At 40.7% G+C, this 20,082-nt stretch overlaps 1 protein-coding gene across 1 annotated transcript; it reads left to right on the top strand.

Annotated features, from left to right (window-relative positions):
- Positions 1–4,413: 4,413 nt before the first annotated feature.
- On the top strand, positions 4,414–20,024 carry csf1a (colony stimulating factor 1a (macrophage)). Its single transcript, XM_069678495.1, has 6 exons — positions 4,414–4,477; positions 13,919–14,029; positions 15,029–15,091; positions 15,651–15,821; positions 18,868–19,046; positions 19,955–20,024. The coding sequence occupies exons 1-6, from the start codon at positions 4,445–4,447 to the stop codon at positions 20,022–20,024; spliced, it is 627 nt and encodes a 208-aa protein (XP_069534596.1). The 5' UTR covers positions 4,414–4,444.
- The last annotated feature ends 58 nt before the right edge of the window (positions 20,025–20,082 follow it).

The raw sequence follows: 20,082 nt of genomic DNA, 5'->3' as shown, positions 1-20,082 counted from the left end.
GTGATCCTGTGGGGTCTGGGTGGTCCTGTGCTTCCTCTCAGTGTGTCCCTGCAGGTCTCTGTGGTTCACTCTGTGCAGACTGTAGACAAAGCTTCATTATTAGGGGGGGGGGGGGGGGGTCATTTCATTCAACGTGTACTCAGCTGTCAGCAGTGGCCTCAAAACACACGCACTCACACAAACTTTTAAAGGGCCAGTACACTATGAATACAGACTTTATCATAATGTTTGTTAACAAAATAAACACAGTTATTAAGGAGATCATAACAGGTGATAACACATTATAACCAATGATAACAGATGAAAACAGATCCTAACAGATAACAAATGATAACAGATCATAACAGGTCAAACACATTACAACCAATGATAACAGATGAAAACAGATCATTACAGATTATAACAGATGATAACAGATCATAACAAATTACAAATGATAACAGATGATAACAGATGATAACAGATCATAACAGATGATAACAGATCATAACAGATAACAGATTATAACAGATGATAACAGATCATAACAGATCACAAATGATAACAGATGATAACAGATGATAACAGATGATAACAGATCATAATAGATGATAACAGATCATAACAAATCATAACATATTACAAATGATAACAGATGATAACAGATCATAACAGATCATAACAGATGATAACAGATTATAACAGATGATAACAGATGATAACACATGATAACAGATGATAACAGATTATAACAGATGATAACAGATGATAACACATGATAACAGATGATAACAGATTATAACAGATCATAACAGATCACAAATGATAACAGATGATAACAGATGATAACAGATCACAACAGATCATAACAGATCGCAAATTATAACAGATAACAACAGATTATAACAGGATATATTACATTCACTACGAACAAATAAAATATTTAAATTTACATAAACATGTAAAATATAAAATTCATTAAAACCTCTGTGTCCATTATCATTCAGACTTTAAACAGAGAACAGCAGTTTATCAGAAAATACCTCCTCACTCTTCATAACACACAAAGACACTCTCTGATCCTGCAGTTCTCCTTCCCTCCAACAGCTGTCCTCACTCCCCCTCCTCTCTACATGTAGACACCTGTTACTGCAAGAATCACACCTGGAGTCACCTGCTCTCCTGTGTCCACTCCTCAGCCTCTCTTCATATACAGTGTATACCTGAACCTTTGCTTTGTTTAGTTGGCAATTTGTTGTGCTTTGTCAATACTACTGTCGATTTAACTGCAACAAAAACTTTGGGCTTATTTTGTAGATCACTTATTGTAATATTGTTATTACAGTCACTGTCTCTTTTGCATTAACCCATGTACTTTATATTTACTGTTATATTTCAGTTCTTTGTATTTATCTAATTTTGTACTGTATTTTTGGATAAATCTGGCACTATGAACTCCTTCAGGATTAACAAAGTTCCATCCTATCTTTGTTTCACTTTCTGAAGAACGTTACCTCCCAGTTGCATGATGGGAAATGTGTTATCCAGCATGGTAGAGCTGTAGTTTCCTGACAGAGCAAAGCTAAAAAAACATGTTCTTCACAGATAATGTTGAGATATCTGTGTTATTATATTGTGTATCTGAAGGTTTATTAACACAGATAATAAACTTGTTCCTCCGTGTGTGTTGGTGCAGACTCTCAGGATGATACAAACTCTTAAGTTTTACCCAGAGTTATTGTGTGTTATGTGATGTTCTGCTGTGTCGTGTCTGTGTTATGTTTTATGGTGTTATATTGTGTTACTGGGGCTCAAACAGAGAACCACAGTTACAGTAAACACTGAAGCTGTAAAATAATCTGCTGCCTGAGGAGAGACATGTTGAGAGGAGATGCTTGGTCAGAGACCGCTGTGTGAGAAAGAAATCTCACATTAAAGGAAAAAAGGAGAATAAAAACAGCCAAAAACACAAATAAACTGAACCACAGAAAGTTAAACAGGTAAACTTAAAGACTGAAATAGAAACAGAGAAACTGAAACACTGAAACAGAAATACTGAAACAGAAACAGAGACTGACAATCTGATTGGTGTCACCTGTCCTTGTTCACCTGTCAGTATTCAGTCAGTCATCTGTTTGTCACAGAGAATCTCTGAATCCTTCAGCGACCCCCTGACAATGACTTAACCCCAAAGGGAATATCAATTTGTGGGTTTCCTGGTTAATGTTGAGCTCACAGTGAAACTGATCCACATCAGTGTAAAGCATGGTATTTCAGCGGAGTCATATACCCACTGCGGTCGGCCTAGAGGCTCAATGATACTACATGTTGGGATTGAAGGAAATTGCAGCCTTCAGAGCTCCGCTGTGCTGAGAAAACAGACACTAACACCCACAGAGTTGCTGTGGGTGAGAGCATTTTTTTAAAAAGAAATAAACAGAGCTGCTGGAGCAGCTCGATCATTTGTGGTTTATTTCTGCTGTCAGAAATTTATTAAAAAAACTCATTTTTATTCTCTGTTACTCTGAAAATGCCCGGAGAACATTAAGGGAACATTTAGCAAGAGAGGCTTGCTCAGTTTAACATACAGGGATTTACAGACCGCAGCACGTACTGACTGGGCCAAGCCCTCCAAGAACACACTGATTTTATTCCACGCTTACCTCAAGTTCACCCTCCTCTCTATGGATGGCTGAGCGTGCAAACAGTTTAATGTTAAAACCAAAGATCCCCGAGGACAAGCTTCTCCTGTTGTGGAGAAACTCTGAAGACACTCTGAGGAACCTTTAAGGACATATTAGTCAAATGTGTTCAGACCAGAAGTGAAACGATTTGACCATCGGACCGTTTGTTATCTTTTGTTAACTTTATTGTCATTGATCCATATACAAGGTACGAACAGATGTTGTTTGTCACAGCCCAGCTGCAAAGAAGAGAAGCGCACGTACGAACATAAACAAGACTACATTCATGAGATGAAGAGGACTGCAGGTGTGCTGCATACGACTCTGGTTTATAAGCTGCAGTGTTGACAAACAGAACACCATTATCAAACATCATCATGAATGTAATTACAGTGTGTAAGTAATAGTATGTATTGGGGTAACAATAATATGTATTAAAATTGTATCGAAAAGAGGTATAATAATAAGGCGATACATTTTTACTGTAACGTGTAGAACTTATAAAATAAGATGACACCGCGATGGATGATTGTGGTGAGACCACCTCAATGATCATTAAACCTTGAAGTCATGTCTGTTCTCCAACCAGCACAACGTCTGAGAGGGAATAAGATTTCATTTCAACTCTCAATGTTTCTGAGGTGGTTTAACAGTAAGAGACAACCACCTGCTGTTCATAGATGTAAAGGCAGATTTCAAACCAGTGTAAAATATTTACAATAATAATAACGTATCATGAATAATGTATTTCTAATACTTAAAGAGGTCTGTAAGTTATTTTGACAGACTTATCACTCCATCAGTGATAAACATAAACACTAACAGTGAACATGTCGGCATGTGAACCCATGACTGTATATGTAGATGGACGCCGCGTCTCCATCTGCTCCCATTGTACGAAAGTGATGCCAAAATAGCCCCTGCGATAGGCGCTGCCATCTTGCGATGTTGATGTCATTTGGAGCCAGAGTCTGCGCAGTAGAGATCGGCGGGGGAAGCGCCCCTAGCCACTCCTGCTAACCAAAACACACACTTAACTTACCGAATAAAACAGCAAGGAACAGCAAGAACACTGAAGTGCCAAAAGCTGCAGTTCCTCTCGTGTCCACTTGAGGCTGTCTCCAGCAGTGAGTCAGTCCCCATAGAGCCCCATGTTAAAATGTCCAGAAAATGTACAGCAGAAATAAACATCTTTACAGCCTGGTGCAAAAAACAGTTTAGGCCTCTATAGCGGTTATGTCCGTTATGTGAAAAAGTGTCACCCTAGTTTTTAGTTGCACAAATAATGCAGAACAATGAGCCGGAACAGTCAGCCCAACATCGTGTTTGTGAGTGCAAGAGAGTGTAAAAGTGTATACTATATGTATGTATGTATATATATTACATATATATTATAAAGTAGTGTAGTTAATCTGTAATCCAGCCGCATGAGGATGATGTAACAGGCTGATCTCAGTTAAGACACACTGAAGGAGTCAAACAGGTCCAGTCGTCCTGCTCACAGACTCTCTGCTGGATCTGAGCCCTGAGGCACATGGCTCAGATCCAGCAGGGGGCTGGTCACAGGCAGGACCAACTCTCCTCCTCCTGCCCACCCCTGCTTCCTCCTCCCCTCGCCTCTCTCTGCGGAGGGATGGAGGTCTATAAGCAGCAGGGCTGAGTCTCAGCTGGACACGATGCCTTCACTGTCTGCTGGATTGTACAGGCTCCACTGACCCCCCCTCAGAACCAATGAAGCTGGAACTAGACTTTGTTCTCCTCTGCTACCCCAGCTCAGCCAGATGAACACACACAGGAGAGAACTGACAGCCAAGGTAAGAACCTGACCATGAAAGGATCACACAGCTTCCCCTGCTGAGCTGTTTCACACTGAGTGGCTGTTTCACACTGAGCGGCTCTATAAAGCTGTCCGGGCTCGTCTGGATTGAAGTGTTTCTGTAAAATCATCAGTCCTTCCATCACAAACAGGAGAGAGATTAAGCTCACAGGTAGTCAGACATCTGTGTCAGTCTATCAGCGTTCAGACTGAACTGAGTGTTTGAACTGATATAGTTCAAACAGTTATAGTGCAGTATTTGAACACAGAGTTTGAACACAGTGTTTGAACACAGAGTTTGAACACAGTGTTCACGCAGTGTTCACTTATTAACAGCAGGAAGAACATTTTTCCTGCACATGCCTTTATTTGGACTCTTTCTGCTCAGTTTGACTCAGCGCTCCATCTGACTTTTATTTCTCTCTGTGGCTGTGGTGCCATGTTCCTGCCAGAGTTTCTTATGGCTGTGACTCATAAAGTCTGTGTAGGGATGGAGGGATTCAGGGAGGTTCAGGGGAGACATGGCCTTATATGTCACACAGAGCTGGCTGGGGTCAGAGGTCACACGTCAGAGGGATTTCTCCTTTTATAAAAACATGGCTGGCAGTCTCTCAGAGAGAAGCAGGAGGTTTAATGACTTTGTGAGGACATCTGTATGTTTACTTTTTTACTGGACACATTAAATCTTATTATTTAGATAAAACCGGCCGTTCACTTGGACATGTGTTCATCTGTTCATGCTACATATGATATGACCTTTCTTTGATGAAATTATCATGAAAACACAATTCAGTTCTAATGTTATTAAATGTCATATGCTGCTTATGCTGCTCACCACATGTGATGAAATAGATGATTAATATAAGGAATATCTGACTTTAGTATGTTTCAGAATCTAATTCTGAAACATTTCAATCCAAATCTGAGTAAAAGGACAGTTTGATACTTTTTTATTCTGTCATTTATAAACACAATGAATAGATACATACATAGAAAAAAATGGGCTGGAAAGAAGAGCAGTTTGAAAATCCTAAACGTCTACATGTGACGGCCGGGAGTAACGATGACTTGATGAACTTTGATGATGATTAAATGATTTCATTATGACATAAATATATTTAAAACTATGGAACCAGTGTTGTATGGAGGCCAGAGGAGATCCATGAGGGCATTTAGTTCTTTTAGGTGGTAGAACATTGACTTTTAATATATGAGGTAAAGACTATATGAGAGAAACACATCGTCTGCGTAAAGACTGACTTAATGTGGTGTGTCTGGTGTACTGGTGGGATAGATGCAGGTTTAGTCTAATTTTCTGGGCCAGCAGTTTCAATGATGAAGAAAAGAACAACAGAGACAGCAGGCATCATTGACGGGTATCACACTGTGAGGGTGTTTTAGACAGAATGAAGTGTTGAAGCCATTTGATAATGTCTGACAGAAGTTTCCCTTAAAAATTCCTGCCGGGTCGTAATGAATGAGCTTGGCCACGTTTGGCTCCAATGTCCAGAGGTGGCAAAAGTACACACATTCTCATGTAAAAAAAGACTGGTAAAAGTAGAGGTAGTGATTCAACTCCTTTACTCAAGTAAAAGTAAGAAAGTACAGGCTCTGAAATGTACTTAAGTACCGAAGTAAAAAGTATTCCTCTGAAGGACATTTTACCGACCATTTCTGAGCAAAGCTAACTAAACCTCACAATAATGATAATAATGATAATTATAATTCAAAGACGATTAAACTTAAACATTCTAGCTTAAAATAAAATAAAACTATATACTGCCAATGATGAACATTAACTTTGTTCTAGAGTTGAACGTTAGCAATACACGATACCTCTTTTGATAACTGGGCAAAAAGAAAAAAGTCCTCGGCACTAGGATAGTTTTCTTCATTTATTATCACTGGACACTGTCTGGTTTTGCTGCAAGCCAAATTTCAGACTAGAATAATAAAAACTGAACTGAACTGAGGTCCCAAATAAGCACCTGGATGATTTTTTTACATCTTTGAAATCAGTCTTCATGTTGGGAAGGCAGCGTGCAGAGACCAAAATAAAAATAACCGATAATTCCCCTGACATACATTAAAGCTAAAGTAACAAGCCTGTTTTGAGAATGTAAGGAGTCGAAAGTGCAGATTTTTGTGTTCAAATGTAGGGAGTAAAAGTAAAAAGTAGAGTACAGATACCTGAAAAATCTACTGAAGTACACCTCTGCCAATGTTGTCTCTTAAACTTTGGCAAAGAGTGCTGATTTCAGATTCTCGTGGACGGTCCTGGTGTGTTGAACTTATTTTAGAGGATCTAGGAGATGTTGACAGCATCCCAAAACTCTAGAAACAAAGAAGCAAAGAAGGCCGATAATTTTGAACTTTTCATCAATTTCAAAGACTTTATTCTTAACCTTTTGGAAGCTTTAACTCTTGGTAATACTCAGCAAACATCAGAGGGAGTTTGTGCTCCTGAGATGGCAGAATAGCAGAGAAGATCAAAGAAACAGTAACAAGAAAAAACACTAAAGAAGCAAATTAGCTGATAGTAGAAAAGACAGCATGCGCTCAGCCGACAACAGGACACTGGTGTCAGTAAAACAGAGAATTCAGATGATCGTCAGAAACTCATAACGTGAAGCCAAATATTGTTCAAACCCTCAGAACACACGTTTAATTCTTCTAGAGATTTTGTCAAACTGAAAACCTCAGGATGAAGACGTGTGCAGGTGTTGGACATCACAAAGTTTGAAGGTTCAAAATGGGCTGAACATTGTACAAAGGCATAAATAAGAGTGTAATGATTGGACACCAGAGGGTGGTTCATGTGAGGTCCAGGTGAGGTCGGGCTGTACATCCAGACAGGCTCAAGGAACGTGTTAGATTGTTGTTTGTGTTAGAGAATATGATGTGACTGATGAGGTCTGGAGCTTCAGATGTCTCTGCTGCTTCACACAGACCTTCATGATGTTTGACAGGTGTTAGAAATAAAGGTAAAAGGTCATGAGCACATTAGTGAGAGAATGAGAGATATCACACCCACTGTTTACATTAGAAAGCCATGAGCCTGAGAACATGTCCACCTGATACCATCTGAAATAATAACAGTAATTTAATTCATTTCACAGTCACAGCCGAATAAATTACACACAGCCACACAGACGTAGCTGCACTGAAAGTCAGGACTGCAGATGAATGAGCGGCAAACTCTGTGTAGAGCTCGAGTGAACACATGACTTACATCTAAAAAATTAACTCACTCATTACCAACATGTTAGTCACTGTGAAAACTATTCACTCCAGCTGTGACTGAATCAGACGCATGTGGCTCCACACTGTGAGAAGATGTGGTGAAAACCAGAAAGAGGAAACAGAAATTATTGACATTTTTTCATATGATTAAAAAAACGCCTGCGGAAACTTCCTGTAAAATTCAAAACACATAGTGAATTCATGTTGGCACACTTCACCAACTCTACTGGAAGACAATCACAATATCAATATTTTCTAAAGCCTTTAATACCTCCTGCATCATTTATTTTATAGAGTGAGTGGGGGCTCAGGATCAGTGTTGGATTTGAGGTTTAACAGCACATTACAGTCAGTAATTAATGATGTCTGCGTCTGACAGGCTGTTAAATCTAACCACATCGAGGAAGAAGAGTTTATCATCGTTATCGAGTAAATTATCAACATCCCCACTCAAGATCATTTTATCATCCAGCAATTCTTTAAAAGACTTCATTGGTACAGAAATCAGGTCTACGGGTCAGTCATCACGTCCTGGTCCTGGTTTAAAGTGGGATAGGTTTAGTCCTGGTCTAAATGGGGACAGGTCTCGTCCCAGTTTAAAGGGGGATGGGTCTGGACCCTGGTTAAAGGGAGACAGTTCCAGTCTCGGTTTAAAGGGGGATGGTCTAGTCCCTGTTTTACGGGGGGCAGGTCTCGTCCCCAAACACAAGTTAGAGTGTTACCATTTTATGATTTTTATGAAGTTCCTTTTTATCAAGTTTTTCACAAATCAAGTTGTGACAGAACAGCAGGAAAATGAACCAACAACAGAATCTAAAATGTTGATAAGTTGCAGTGGGAAGTTACAGTCGAGTTTGCATCAGAGAAAACACCAGAATTAAACCTCAGCACAACACGTTCAGTACATTTCTCTGCTCTGGCCTGTAACACTGAGCACATTCTAGAGATGATCTAATGGTTTCATGTGTACATATTTATTGTGTTTGAATGTTTTGAAACATGTTTGGCAGCAGCAGCACAGTTATAACCCCTACATCTCTCACACTGAGCAGCTCCTGGAGATGATCTGAGGTGAAGACGTGTGAGGACACTGAAGCTGAAAAACAGGCCGAAAAACACATGTTGTTCGTCTAACAGAAAGACGTCTCAGTCTGTCCTGTACCCTTGATCACTGCTGGTATAGTATGAGGTCACTCGACACAGTCATCCAATCAGAAGCAGCCTAATAGCAGTAGGGCGTCCTGGGGGACACATTCTTTACCATCAAAGGCAGCATGTCTTCCCCATCATGCAATCTGACAAACAGATTCATGATTCTCGCTCACAGAGCCGATGTGCTCCATTTCACTCTAAACACTTGATGAAGGTCAGCTGAATGTAGTGAATGTGTTAATTTAATGTAAACGACACAGACGTCTTTCGTAACAATAAAGGACAGATGACGAGACCAAGCTCTAAGCAGCTCACACACATATACACACACACACACACACACCGAACAAGTGGTCACATGACCTGCTAAAGTAGAGGTCAAAGGTTAGAATGACGTAAACTAACCTGAAACAAACTGAGACTTTACATCTTTACGTAAACTAACCTGAAACACACTGAGACTTTACATCTTTACGTAAACTAAACTGAAACACACTGAGACTTTACATCTTTAAGTAAACTAACCTGAAACACACTGAGACTTTACGTCTTTATATAAACTAACCTGAAACACACTGAGACTTTACGTAAACTAACCTGAAACAAACTGAGACTTTACATCTTTACATAAACTAAACTGAAACACACTGAGACTTTACATCTTTAAGTAAACTAACCTGAAACACACTGAGACTTTACATCTTTATGTAAACTAACCTGAAACACACTGAGAATTTACGTCTTTATATAAACTAACCTGAAACACACTGAGACTTTACGTAAACTAACCTGAAACACACTGAGACTTTACATCTTTACGTAAACTAAACTGAAACACACTGAGACTTTACATCTTTACGTAAACTAACCTGAAACACACTGAGACTTTACATCTTTATGTAAACTAACCTGAAACACACTGAGACTTTACGTAAACTAACCTGAAACACATTGAGACTTTACATCTTTATGTAAACTAACCTGAAACACACTGAGACTTTACATCTTTATGTAAACTAACCTGAAACACACTGAGACTTTACATCTTTATGTAAACTAACCTGAAACACACTGAGACTTTACGTAAACTAACCTGAAACACATTGAGACTTTACATCTTTATGTAAACTAACCTGAAACACACTGAGACTTTACGTAAACTAACCTGAAACACACTGAGACTTTACATCTTTATGTAAACTAAACTGAAACGCACTGAGACTTTACATCTTTATATAAACTAACCTGAAACACACTGAGACTTTACATCTTTATGTAAACTAACCTGAAACACACTGAGAATTTACGTCTTTATATAAACTAACCTGAAACACACTGAGACTTTACGTAAACTAACCTGAAACACACTGAGACTTTACATCTTTACGTAAACTAAACTGAAACACACTGAGACTTTACATCTTTACGTAAACTAACCTGAAACACACTGAGACTTTACATCTTTATGTAAACTAACCTGAAACACACTGAGACTTTACGTAAACTAACCTGAAACACATTGAGACTTTACATCTTTATGTAAACTAACCTGAAACACACTGAGACTTTACGTAAACTAACCTGAAACACACTGAGACTTTACATCTTTACGTAAACTAAACTGAAACGCACTGAGACTTTACATCTTTATATAAACTAACCTGAAACACACTGAGACTTTACATCTTTATGTAAACTAACCTGAAACACACTGAGACTTTACGTCTTTATATAAACTAACCTGAAACACACTGAGACTTTACGTAAACTAACCTGAAACAAACTGAGACTTTACATCTTTACATAAACTAACCTGAAACACACTGAGACTTTACATCTTTACGTAAACTAACCTGAAACACATTGAGACTTAACGTCTAATCTCTATTTACACATTCTAGATAGCAGAATAGTCTACATAGTAGAATCTGTAGGCAGGGATGTGGATTTCTTGGAAGGCAAGTGTTCTGGTTTCCGTTTGAACTACACTTGTAGTCTGAGTGACATTGACCACACATATCACGTATCAGCAGGCTGCGGCATATGCAAGAAAAACAGTCCGTGAGGAGAGCAAAAGCAGGTGGAATGAATGACATCCCGGCTCCCATCAGCGTGATCTGAAAACATTTTAGCTTGTTAATAATCTCTATAAACAGACATCTGCATGCTATCAGCTAACAATCTGTTCTAGATCTAAATTTTAAGTTGAGATGAATTCCCTTCACACTGTGTCACAAAAGCCGTTCGCCGATCAGATTTCCTGACTTCCTCGAATGCATCAGATGCATCAGTGGAAAACTGAGTATCTGGTAGTAGTTATAATAATCTGGTAATAATATAATTTATGTAGTTAAGATGATTTTTTGCAAAATCTGTCATCTGTCATATCATCTTAGTACCAGTATTTTTAACTTCTTTTAAAAGTGTCTTGTGGTTTTACTGACCTTATTACTATGGCACTCTGTTCATGTTTAATGTTCATTAAATCTGTTTTCATGTGCAGACAGTACTGATTGCATGTACTGATTCAGTTGATGAACAACTGTAACAGCCTTCTGTAGTTGGAGTCAAAGCTTAAGCATCGCTGTGGACAGCAGTAGATAGATGCTCCTGGACTCCCCCTCCTGTCCATTCTGACACAGCCGATGATCACAGTGTCGTCAGAGTATTTCTGCATGTGGCAGAGCTCAGAGTTGTGCTGGAAGTCAGAGGTGTAGAGGGTGAATAACACAGGGGAAAGTACCGTGAACATGATTCTCACCACGCCACTGCCGTTGTCCAGGTGAGAGTGAGCCCTGTGTAGGAGGATGTCATCGTCCACGCCTACCTTCGTCTGGTATGCGAACTGCAGAGGATCTTGTGCATGGCGGACCTCGGGTCTGAGGAGATGGAGCAGCAGCCGTTACATAGTCTTCATCATGTGTGATGTCAGTGCAACCGGCCGGAAGTCATCTGGCTCACTGGGGTTTTTCTTTTTGGTGACAGGGATGAGACACGAAGTCTTCCAGAGCACTGGGACCCTCCCCAGCCACAGGCTCAGGTTGAACAAACACTGAAAGGTCTCCCTGAGTTCAGCAGAGCAGGCCTTTAGCATCCTAGGACAAACCCAGTCTGGGCCAGCCACTTTTCGGAGTCTATTCAGCTCTCTGCTCACCTGGTCTTTGCTGATGGTGGGAGGGAGGGGGATTTCATTATCCATGGAGATGATGGGGGGGAGGGGGTTGCATAGTCTCTGGAGGCAGCCTGGGCGGTGGTGTTGAGGGCAGGGGTGATGACATTTTTACTCAAAAGGTCAAAGGTCAATGTTACCATGACATCATTACATCCTGGAAAAAACACTTTCTGGCCATTATTCTCATCCCGTTCTTTTGAACGTGATGTCTCAGGAACATCATGAAGGACTATCTTCAGTTGGCACAAACGTCCTCCTGGACAGAAGAATGGCAGTAGAATAGTAGAATTTGGTGGTTAAAGGTCAAAGGTCACTGTGACCTCACGTCTGTCTTATTCTTGTAAACTCTACCTCAGCAACACCTGGAGGAAGTACCCGTCCAACAAAACAATGCCGTCCTTCATTGATTAGAGTTCAATCTGGTACCTGTTCAGCTGATGACAGTCAGAGAGGCGTTCTCTGGTGGTCTAAACCTGGTTTTGTCTCCACTGTAAATGATTGTGTTGCGACCTCTCCTGTTTACTGATGCTATTTTTCGGATAGAAACTGTCGTTCGACTGGTGGTAATTCTAGTTTTCTACATGTTGGCTGGTCTCCCACTCTGAAATGTCTATGTCGACAGTCCCATCCATGGCTATGTCTTCTCTTGTAATCATAGTAGTCATGCTGCAGATTGAGTTTAATGGACTCCAAACACACGTCTGATACTGAAGATGACAAACCAATAACATTTCAGTTCACCAAACTAAATCACAGCTGTGATAAAAAATATTTCACGCTCTTGAAGTAAACACTGTGATATCATTCTTGCACATGCTGAAGATAATTTTTGTTATTCTAACTGTGGTTTCTGCTCCACGCAGACCTATAAAACAGGAGACTGCTTGTCTTACGACACTTTCTCTCTCTAGTTGGTAATGGATGAAGGTCCAAATGTAATGTTGATTCTAAACTGTGTCTGTCAGCTGCTTGTTTATCACAGGGAACTCTGCGGCAGGCATAGTCGTGGTGCAATCCTCCTCAGACAGCTCTGAGTAAAAATGTTTCTGAGGGAAAGACTTCTGTTGGCTCCTTGTGTTGGAAAACACATAAAAGAGAAAACAGTGAATTATATTGTTGAACCTTTGTGACTCCAAATGTCATCATGTGTCTGTTGAGCGTGGGCTGTAAATCTGTGGTGAAATTCAGACAAGGCTGGCACAGAACGTCTCTGTGGTTTTCAGTGGTTCCAGTGGAAATACCAGTGGTGAGAGTGTTTGCCAAACCTCCTTAAGCTCGGGATTGTCAACAGTTCTTTCAGATCAACTCTGCACCACATTTCACCTGCTACTGACCTGTGACCTGTATCTGAGAGGTTTATCAAAATAATGTCTGATGATTACAGGCCTGTGCTTGTACCCTTGGTGTTAATTGTATAAACAGATGGAGGGTTGCAAGCAGCATACTCAGAGGCCTGCATGCCTAACCTGGCTCCTCTGCAGTATCCTCTGGAACACCAGGGGACGCAGATACAAACATTCAGGGAAGAAGCAAGAAGTCACTGAGTGTTACCAGAAGGTCTCAGACTCAAACATTGCTGCTCCGCTGTGCAGCTCCACAACACTGAGGAAGAACCGCTGTGTCTAAGTGACAGAATTAAGTGATAACGAGGAGTATTTTAATGCTATTTAGCAAATGCTAACGTGATAAACTAAGATGTGACTGTGGTAAACATGAACTGGATTGCATGGCATGGTGCCATGCTTTTCACATCAAATTTCAAGCTCTAGTTTTGGCTGCAGACTCAGTTTGCTTGTTCCATGTGCAGCCTCATATTTTGAGCCATTAATAGATTTCTTTAAAACCCTGTGCTCTGTTTGTGTGACCCTCCAGGCTCAGTATCTGTGCTTCTGGCTCCTTTGCTTTCGCCCGGTGCTGGCTGTCGTCCCCGGTCCATGCCGACACTCTGTGACCTTGGATCATCTCCTGAGCCTTAACCGCCTGGTGAGAGTTCACCCAAACTACAAGTAGGGAGGACAGAGGATCAGCATGGTATTCACTGTATGGAGTGCATCAGACAGAAATAACCTGTATGTTTACTATATAACAAAATATGTTTTTACTTAAAATAGAAAAAAACAAGCTTGGATTAAATTCACCTATGGACACCCTTACAAAGGATACAGTAGCCAACTATTTATTCCATCTCATATTAAAAGTTTATACACTTACAAACATCCTACTGATGTTTACAGATTGTGAGCTCTATCATCTTGTCCTTCTCTGAAGCTGGCTCTGATGTACAGGAACATTGCACCACAGACTTTGCTTTATGTGTCCTGAAGATAGCAATGCGCCACCCGTTTGCCTGACCTCACCTCATTTTAAGACAAACATGCCCATTGGCGCTAACGTGGGCACAAGATCACCTGCTACTTACATGAAAATGGGCGTGAAAATGACGACTGTGTCAGGTGGGAAACAGCAATGACACTTAAGCTGCTTTGCGCTGGGTGTACGATCGGGCCCCATATCTCATCTGATCTGGAAACGCCTTGAGATCCCCCAGGAGGAGCTAGGAATGTAGACGGGAGAGTAACAGCTGGGCTGACTAGCTTAGCCTGCTGTTACCACAACCTGGCCCAAAATAAGAGGCACGAAATTGCTTTGATGTAGAGCTCACTTAATCAATCATAGTCACAAAAATGTATGTATAACTTGAAATTCACCAGTAATATGTTTTTAAACAACAAATCAAACAACGCATGCAGGCTACAAGAAACCAGTTAGTTTGAAACCAGTTTGTGCAAAACAGCAGGGGTCAGAGTCGCTGGCAAAAGGCTGAACCAACTGTGGTGGAAGAGTCCATTTGTGCAAAATTGTATGATGACGTCAAAGTAAAACACCGGTGCAGCATCAGTGAGGCTTAGCTTACTGCTCTAACTTTCTGTAATCACTTTGAGGTCGCGTGTGTGAATTGACTTTGTGATGATGTCTCCACAGATTGACAACCAGTTGGATCACGGCTGTTTCATCATCTATCCATTCACAGAATGTCTGAATCTGGTGAGTATCTGTGAATATGTGCCGAGTCACATGGAGTCACATAACAACAAGCTTTGTTTAAACAGATGTCCTAGTTCTCTCCCTGGTCCCATTCATGAACCCTGGTGAAGACTAACTAAAAGACTCTGAGACTGCTCACTCTGTTCATTAGGTGAAGATAAAATTCACTGCACATGGAAAAAATAAAAAGCTGCATACAAACTGAACCACATAATGAAAGATATAAAATAAGAACACCTGCAAACATTTCTCAGAGATAAAATGAAATTACCCAGAAAGTCTTTTATTTTGTCAAAACTACAAAGATTTGGATGTTTGGATGGAACTGAAGGCTGGCAGTGATTATCGTTAATCATTCAAATAAAAGGATGCCTATGAAAGAAGCCAACTGAATTTAGATTCTGATTTATGACCTTTGTTTTTAATGGGGAGAATATGCTCCAAGAACATGCGTTGGATTACCACTTACCCTCCCAACAATTAATTCAAACGAACACATCCCGTCTGCACACCAGAACAGAGTTCTCTTTAATGATGCTTTGTTCTCCTTGTGTTACAGAGTAAGGTCTGTTGTATCAAAGCAGCAGTCCCACAGATCCTGGAGCTCCTCAGCACAAAATTCCATTATGTCAGGAGTTCAGACAACAGGAGATACGTCAACACGCTGGAAACACTTATCTACCACCTGTACTCCCAAGGATGCATCCCTGCAATCAACGAAGAGCTTGAGGTAACAGATTCACTCTGAGTGATCCCAAAGGTGCTGTGTCCATAAAGTCGACATGGTCTGCTTCGAAAGGACAAAACACAACAGCTTCTCTGTATTTGATTTAGTTGCTGGAGGGACCAGGCTGGTTCTCTAACCCAAACATGAAATTAGAGGTTAAATAAATGTATTCACTCACTCCACTGGTACATAAACCTTACCTGTTTTCAGCTTTAACATCTCTATCCCCCCATTGAATGCTTGTGTTTGGTGTGTTTTTCATTTTACAGATGGAGGGTTTCTTCAAGCTAACTTTGTCATGTAAGATATTAGGTTATATTTATAAAATGTGTCCTGATGTTACATAACTTTAGTAAGCTCTGATAATGAGCTCTGAAGCTGCTCTGGAACATTTTATGTTGGGTTTTACTTTAATCTCTCACCTTTCTGTTTCTGATGGCTTACTGTCTGTGACTGTGTTAAATCTGTATTAGCTCAGTGTCAGCATGCTGTTCGTTTAATCTCCCGTGATCAATCCCGTGGCTCTTCAGACAGATTCCACATCCAGTCCAATGTTCAGTCAGCATCTCTGCAGTGTGAGCTGTGAAAACACTATTGACAAAGAGGAGCAGGAGGCCTGTGAACCCATGGATCTCATACATAAATCTTCTTCTTAAATTACACTGCTGGAAACATAAGCTCTTTGAAGTTTCAAAAACCAACAGAACAGAAGATTTCCACGGATTTTACTGCCAGTGAAAGAAGTTAATATCTGAGGCTGCCTTCACTGCCAGTGAAAGAGGTTAATGTCTGATGCTGCGTACACTGTCAGTGAAAGAAGTTAATATCTGAGGCTGCGTACACTGCCAGTGAAAGAAGTTAATATCTGAGGCTGCCTTCACTGCCAGTGAAAGAGGTTAATGTCTGATGCTGCGTTCACTGCCAGTGAGAGAGGTTAATGTCTGATGCTGCGTTCACTGCCAGTGAGAGAGGCTAATGTCTGATGCTGCATTCACTGCCAGGGAAAGAGGTTAATGCCTGATGAAAGAGGTTAGTGTCTGATGCTGCGTTCACTGCCAGTGAAAGAGGTTAATGTCTGATGCTGCGTTCACTGCCAGTGAGAGAGGTTAATGTCTGATGCTGCGTTCACTGCCAGTGAAAGAGGTTAATGTTGTGAGCTGAAAGTGATGGTGTGGAGGTTTGGAGAGCAGATTTTACAAACAGTTTTATCCCTGTTATTCAAACCACACTCCAGACCTTCACGTCCCCCCTCGGCACATCGTGGAACACCCATCGAAGCAGAGCTGGAGCGAAGATAAAGGCGAAGCTAACGACGAAGCAGTGGAGGTAAAAGCCCTCCAGCAATAGTTATGGGGAATATGAACTGTTTAACCAACAAGACCGACGAGCTTGCTACCCTTGTAAGAAACGACAGGACATACAGGGAGTGCAGTTTACTGTGCCTCTCTGAAGCATAGCTAACAGCTAACACCCCGGATTTCATTCATTGCCATCTCAGGAGATTTCAACCATGTAACACTAGACTCCACACTACCAGACTTCAATCAGTTTGTAAGCTGCCCCACCAGGAAGAACAGGGCATTAGACCTTTTGTACGCTGTATGTGGAGGATGCTTACACAGCCACCCCCTGCCCCCACTGGGGAAGTCTGATCACAAGCTAGTCCTGCTGAAACCACAATACAAACCACAGATCCAGAGACAACTTACAACCACAGATTCCCATAAAAACTGTGCGCTGCTTCCCGAACAACAAGCCCTGGATTACCAGCAATGTCAAGGACATCCTTAGCAGGAAAAGGACGGCATTCTTCGAGATTTAAATGAAGGCTTCTCATCAGCTTTTAACTATATCCAGCCTCACATTTTAGCAGAAAAACTACAGAGCTTCCATAACATTGATCTTGGCCTGATCAGCTGGCTCATGGACTTTTTAACTGACAGATCTCAGCGTGTAAGGGTTAATGGGGTTTTATCGGATTTTATTTTTTCGTCAACCGGGTCACCACAAGGGTGCGTCCTTTCTCTGCTTTTATTTATTTTATACACTAATGAATGTCTGAGTCAACATGCAGGGCGTCATGTCATAAAATTTGCTGATGACTCTGTAATTGTGTCTCCTCTTCATAACGATGACCCGGATCATGGCCCTGTTTTAGCTGATTTTATTAACTGGTGTGAATCGTCCTTTTTAAAAATGAATGTGTCAAAAACCAAGAAGATGCCAGTGGATTTCAGGAAAAAACCCACTGCCATCACTCCAGCTGTCATCAGTGGTCAAAATGTACAGTCTGTAAGGCAATATAAATACCTTGGTACTATCGTGGGCAATAACCTGACCTTTGAACCTCAGGTTGATGCTGTTTGCAGAAAAGTTCACCAAAGAATGCACTTTTATCGCAGGAAATTTTCTTTTATCTGCATTTACCGATCTCTTAACTTAAAAAGTAAGTGGTGTGTTCAAACTGTGTGGTCAATCCTCAACGATCCGGACCACCAACGATCCATCCTCTTTCTAATATGTTCTTGCTGCTTCCTTCTGGCCGCTGTTACACTGTACCGACTTGTAGAACAAACAGACTGAAACACTCTTTTGTCCCAACTGCCATCAGCCTTTTAAGTAGCTCAAAGTGATGTTTATTTTTATTTGTTGTCACTTTTTATAACCATTGATGTGGTTCTTATTTTAACCTCTTCTTGTTGGTGTGATTGTTGTGTGGTACTGCTGGCTGTAAAACAAATTGCCCCTCTGGGATAATAAAGACATCCTTGATCCTTGAATGAAATAAACTATAAACTATAAATATAACCATTCTGTAGTTAGTGTGCAGATATAATAGAACGCAACAGAAACATTTTTAAATCCTTTTTGTGTTCTGGTGTTTCCTGTCCTTTGTATTTAACTGGATCACTGACTGTGGAGCAGACCAAACCACCCAACATCAGAATTAGATCCCACTAATGATTTTATGTCTTAACGATGTCTTGATCTTGAACGGCCCTTTACACCATGACCACGCAGAAAACTCTTTATATTTTCTGTGTTTCAGGAGAGTCCGGTCCGGTTCATGAGGACGGAGAAAAGTTCTCCTAAAGAGGCTCTGAAGAAGGCCCGAGCTGTGCTCCAGATGTTCATGAGTCTGATGACAGAGAGCTCCAGCCCGGTGGACTGGGACTGTCAGGCCCAGTACGCTGCCGAGGAGGATCCGATGTCCACTCCTGGAACAAGGTCCGGAACCAGAGGAACAACAGAACCATTAGTTCTGAGTTAAACCTGTGTGTTTGGTTCGAGTTTCCACATGGAGCAGAAAACAGGAATCTCAAAGGACTTCAGCCTGTTGTCTTGTCTTAACCTTCTCTGAGAGATTTTTGGTGTAATTTACCCTGAAATCTAAATTTTCACTCTCTAATACATGTTCCTGTGTTGAAGATAAATAACATGAATAATGTTTGGTTGCTGTTACAGTGTTACAGTGTTACAATGTTACAATGTTGCAGTGTTAGAGTGTTACATTGTTACAGTGTTACAATGTTACAATGTTGCAGTGTTAGAGTGTTACATTGTTACAGTGTTACAGTGTTACAATGTTACAATGTTGCAGTGTTAGAGTGTTACATTGTTACAGTGTTACAATGTTACAATGTTGCAGTGTTAGAGTGTTACATTGTTACAGTGTTACAGTGTTACAATGTTACAATGTTGCAGTGTTAGAGTGTTACATTGTTACAGTGTTACAATGTTACAATGTTACAGTGTCAGACAGACGGTCGAAGTAAAAGGAAGGAGGTGAATGTCACAGATTGACTGCTATGTGCTATTTCAGAATGAATCTGTTGGGTCATGAATGAGCTCCTTTGTCCCTGGAGGAAATGTTCTCTGTAGTTTTCAGATGTTTTTGCTTTTTGAGCAGCAGAAAATAAACGTTTCACCTTATTTGTGTCTCACGTTACAAAGGTGAAGATCAAACCTGGACATGAGGTGACTGGATTTTTTTTTTAATCATAAGCATGAAGTCATTCTTCAGGTCAGGCAGCTCTCCGACTTCTTTCACTCTGGTCTCTCGCTCTGTCGTCTCTGACAAACGTACCTATGTCAGATATCACAGCAGGTGTTCAGCTCTCTGTGTGTCCTCTCAGGTCATCCAAGTATCACTACACTCTCACCCCATCACCTGGTGTTTTACATCACTATATAGACACTCTGTAGATCCCACCAAGGACTGTTACACATGAATAAACCAAAATGTAAATGTATTTATTGTATA

The sequence above is a fragment of the Semicossyphus pulcher genome, unplaced genomic scaffold (assembly GCF_022749685.1).
Source record: "Semicossyphus pulcher isolate SPU_LCO1_2020_fin unplaced genomic scaffold, fSemPul1.0.p SCAF_3, whole genome shotgun sequence".
Lineage (NCBI taxonomy): Eukaryota > Metazoa > Chordata > Actinopteri > Labriformes > Labridae > Semicossyphus > Semicossyphus pulcher.
This window is presented reverse-complemented; position numbering and strand designations above follow the sequence as displayed.

What these genes read in the sequence shown, in the direction of transcription:
- csf1a (XM_069678495.1), top strand. Translation starts at nt 4,445, where the DNA reads ATGAACACACACAGGAGAGAACTGACAGCCAAG. An exon ending in CAATCAACGAAGAGCTTGAG is followed by an intron (nt 15,822 to 18,867) that starts GTAACAGATTCA and finishes TCTGTGTTTCAG; the next exon opens with GAGAGTCCGGTCCGGTTCAT. An exon ending in ATGTCCACTCCTGGAACAAG is followed by an intron (nt 19,047 to 19,954) that starts GTCCGGAACCAG and finishes GTGTCCTCTCAG; the next exon opens with GTCATCCAAGTATCACTACA.